The sequence below is a fragment of the Oryx dammah genome, unplaced genomic scaffold (genome assembly GCF_014754425.2).
Source record: "Oryx dammah isolate SB20612 unplaced genomic scaffold, SCBI_Odam_1.1 HiC_scaffold_5, whole genome shotgun sequence".
NCBI classification, from domain to species: Eukaryota; Metazoa; Chordata; class Mammalia; order Artiodactyla; family Bovidae; genus Oryx; species Oryx dammah.
In genome coordinates, this window is record NW_024070189.1 from 99,164,949 (window position 1) to 99,169,262 (window position 4,314).

Genomic DNA, 4,314 nt, shown 5'->3' on the forward strand with positions numbered 1-4,314 from the left:
TAATACAGGGACCGTAATTCATTCAATAAAGTGCTAAGGAAGGAATCATTTTCAATTCACCGGATGCCTTTACAATGAGATTAATAAAGTGCAAGATTTACATGCATAGTGTGGACAATGGGCTTCCTGTATCTCAAAGCCTGAGCAGCAGCAAGCAGGTTTCCTCTCTCCTCAACATCCTCTAACATCATCTCTCATCACTCTATGGCTTATTCATTTCCCACCACACACTGGCTCATTCTGGGCCTTGAATTTCTGAAGCATACTTCTTCCCCAGGGTCTTTGCTCTCTCTCTTTCTCTTTTGTTCTTCTTTAAAGTGTCTGTTAAAGGGCTACCTTATTCGCATGTCTTGGTTGAAGTCCCAATAAAAATAACACATTCTATCCAATCTTTCCTTTATACATGCTTTCCTTTTCTTCATTGCATCTGTGCTATTAGACATGTTACATTGTTATTTTTGGTTGATTATATTTTCTCACTGCCATAAGTCTTTAGATTGTAAAGACTTATTTTTAAACATCCCTATGGTCTGGCTATGCCTGGAACATGGTCTGTAGTCAATATATATTCCTCAAATGCATGAAAGATATTCTCAAAAACAGTAGTACACATTATGCTTGAATATAAGGCTGACAGTGGGAAAGGAATTTCTATAAAAATGAAATGAGGATGTCCTTAATGGGGACCAGCTGCTGCTGCTGCTAAGTCACTTCAGTCGTGTCTGACTCTGTGCAGCCCCATAAACAGCAGCCCACCAGGCTCCCCCATCCCTGGGATCCTTCAGGCAAGAACACTGGAGTGGGTTGCCATTTCCTTCTCCAATGCATGAAAGTGAAAAGTGAAAGTGAAGTCACTCAGTCGTGTCTGACTCTTAGCGACCCCAAGGACTGCAGCCTACGAGGCTCCTCCATCCATGGGATTTTCCAGGCAAGAGTACTGGAGTGGGGTGCCATTGCCTTCTCCATAATGGGGACCAGGCAAGCCACCAAATATGGAAATTAATGTAGTGGCTCTACAATATAAACATAACATTAATTCTAGGTTCTTAAGTCGGTTATTAATTCTAAGTTATTAAGTTGCTTATGTGAAAATTAATCTTTTTAAATTTTTCTGGTAGTCACCTCCAGCACATGGAACCACGGAATGATACACAAATTTCAGAATTTTTTCTTCTGGGATTCTCAGATGCATCAGCACAGCAGTCTCTCATATTTGGGCTTTTCCTCTCCATGTACCTGATCTCTGTATTTGGGAACCTGCTCATCATCCTGGCTGTCAACTCAGACTCCCACCTCCACACACCCATGTACTTCTTCCTCTCCAACCTGTCCTTTGTAGACATCTGTTTCACCTCCACCACCATCCCAAAGATGCTGTGGAACATCCAGACACAGAGCAAAGTTATAACTTATGAAGGCTGCATCACCCAGATGTATTTTTTTGTACTCTTTGCAGTGTTGGATGACTTACTCCTGACTGTGATGGCCTATGACCGCTTCGTGGCTATCTGTCACCCCCTGAACTACATGGTCATCATGAATCCCTGGCTCTGTGGAGTGCTGGTGCTGGTGTCCTGGATCATGGGTGTCCTGAACTCTTTGCTACAAAGTTTAATAGTTTTGAATCTGACCTTCTGTGAAGACTTAGAAATCCCCCAATTTTTCTGTGAACTCAATCAGGTCATCCAACTTGCATGTTCTGACACCTTTCTTAACAACATGATGATATATTTTACATCATTACTTCTGGCCATTGGTCCCCTGGCTGGAATCCTTTACTCTTACTTTAAGATAATTTCCTCTATATATAGAATAGCATCAGCTCAGAAGTATAAAGCATTTTCTACCTGTGCATCTCACCTCTTGGTTGTTTCCCTATTTTACTGTACTAGCCTAGGAGTGTACCTTGGCTCTGCTGGTACCCACAGCTCCCACTCAAGTGCAACAGCCTCAGTGATGTACACTGTGGTCACACCCATGCTGAACCCTTTCATCTACAGTCTGCGGAATAAAGACATAAAGAGAGCTCTGAAAGCATTTATGGGACAGCAGTTCTAACCAGGATGGCTTTCCTGAGTCTCAACAAGTCCTGCCCTTGATTGCAGGACAAAAAGCAACTGAGCCAGGAACTGCTTTTCCTTGATCACATTGTGGAAGTAAACCTTGTTCCTTCTATTGATTTCCATGAGTGTCCATTTCTTGGTCTCCACCCCTTTATACAATTTAAGTAACTCACTTTGTAATTCACTTCCTGAGTCTGATAAAGTTTTCCCATTATCCTTTGTCCCATGACACAAATTTTTTCCAAGTTTTGATCTGAAGTATTTGGATATTTTTATTTCATTCATAGAACAAGGATTTCTTGAGAATAATTTCTTCTCAAATAATATATACTATCCCAAGTAATTCTCATCTCATTTTCCTGAAAGGATAGTCATGTTACATAAAAGAAAAAAGTAAATTGTTTACTTACAATTAAGGGTTATCTCCCTCATAAAAGAAGAACATGAACAATGTCTCAGGGTTCATTCTATCTCTCTGTTTCTGCATCTATAACATATAGTTCTCCAAGGTATGTCAGCTCCAAGAGTCTCATCATCTTGTGCAAATTCCAGATAGAAAGGGAAAAGGCTGCTACAGAGCATTTCAATATTCCCACCCAATAACTTAACATATTATCCATGACTGTCCATGATTGAAAAGGATGTGGAAAATATGGTATCTTTGCTGGGCATCTGACCACTTCCAGATATAATCAGGCTCTGTCAAGAGGGAAGAGGGGAATGGAAAAGTTACATAACCAATCTATAATGAGCAATCACAAGATTGACAGTATTCAGAACATTAAAACAAACAATTGCTTGATAGAAGCAGGAAGATCTTGATTGATCTTCCTAATTCTTATAAAACAGTCACATTATGTGATGAAGAAAGCACTGTCTCCAGCCAATTCCTTCAAGGAACTTAAAAACATTTTAAGGTTTTTGAAGTATTTCTTATCATAGGCTAGAGACACGATACATGATAATCCACACACTGTGGTGAAACTGAGGCAGTGATGTTGTACAATGGCCTGGGTATTGAGGTATTTGGGGGAAAATTCAGCAGCCAACCTTGATGAAAGTGAAAGGGCAAATCCCATCTGAGTGACAAGAGCTTTCAGAATCCTGAGTAAACACATAGTGCACTGCCTTAGAGAACAATTTCCTTTATTAATATTAATTTAGTGGCTCCAATTAACACATAGACATCTGATTCACGGCTTTCTTGGTGGCTCAGACAGTAAAGAATCTGCCTGCAGTGTGAGAGGCCAGGGTTTAATCTCTGGGTTGGGAAGATCCCCTGGAGAAGGACATGGCAACCCACTCCAGTATTCTTGCCTGAAGAATCCCCATGGACAGAGGAGGCTGGTGGGCTACAGTCGATGGGGTCACAAAGAGTCAGACACAACTGAGCAACTAAGCCCAGTATATCTGATTCAATCCTAAAATATGATGCTGTCAAAGTACTGCACTCAATATGCCAGCAAATTTGGAAAACTCAACAGTGTCCACAGGATTGGAAAAGGTCAGTTTGCATTGCAATCCCAAAGAAGGGCAATGCCAAAGAATGTTCAAACTGCTGCTGCTAAGTCTTGTCCGACTCTGTATGACCCCACAGACGGCAGCCCACCAGGCTCCCCCTTCCCTGGGATCCTCCAGGCAATAACACTGGAGTGGGTTGCCATTTCCTTCTGCAGTGCATGAAAGTGAAAAGTGAAAGTGAAGTCGCTCAGTCGTGTCTGACTCTTCGTGAACCCATGGACCGCAGCCTACCAGACTTTTCTGTCCATGGGATTTTCCAAGCAAGAGTACTGGAATGGGTTGCCACTGCCTTCTCCAATGTTCAAACTACTGCACAGTTAAACTCATTTCACATGTTAGCAAGGTAATGCTCAAAATCCTTCAAGCTAGGCTTCAACAGTACCTGAACCAAGAACTTCCAGATGTACAAGCTGGATTTAGAAAAGGCAGAGGAACCAAAGATGAAATTGCCACATCTGTTGGATCATAGAAAAATCAAGGGAATTTCAGGAAAACATCTACTTCTGCTTCATTGACCATGCTAAAACCTTTGACTGTGTTGATCACAAAGCAATATGTAGAGGGTATATCTACCAAAACCAAACTTCAACTTGTTCATCTGGGAATGTCTTAATTTCTCCTTCTTTAAAAAATAATTTGAGTTGAAATTCACGTAACATAAAATTAACCATTTTAAGACAAACAGTTCAGTATCATTTAGAGCATTCAGAGTATTGTACAACTATCACCT

The 4,314-nt window shown here is 41.0% G+C and overlaps 1 protein-coding gene across 1 annotated transcript; it reads left to right on the plus strand.

The window, feature by feature from the left end:
- Window positions 1-1,230: 1,230 nt before the first annotated feature.
- Window positions 1,231-2,058, plus strand: LOC120864637 (olfactory receptor 7A17-like). Its single transcript, XM_040241662.1, has 2 exons — window positions 1,231-1,578; window positions 1,861-2,058. Exons 1-2 carry the CDS (start codon window positions 1,231-1,233, stop codon window positions 2,056-2,058), a joined length of 546 nt encoding a protein of 181 aa, XP_040097596.1.
- Window positions 2,059-4,314: the final 2,256 nt, after the last annotated feature.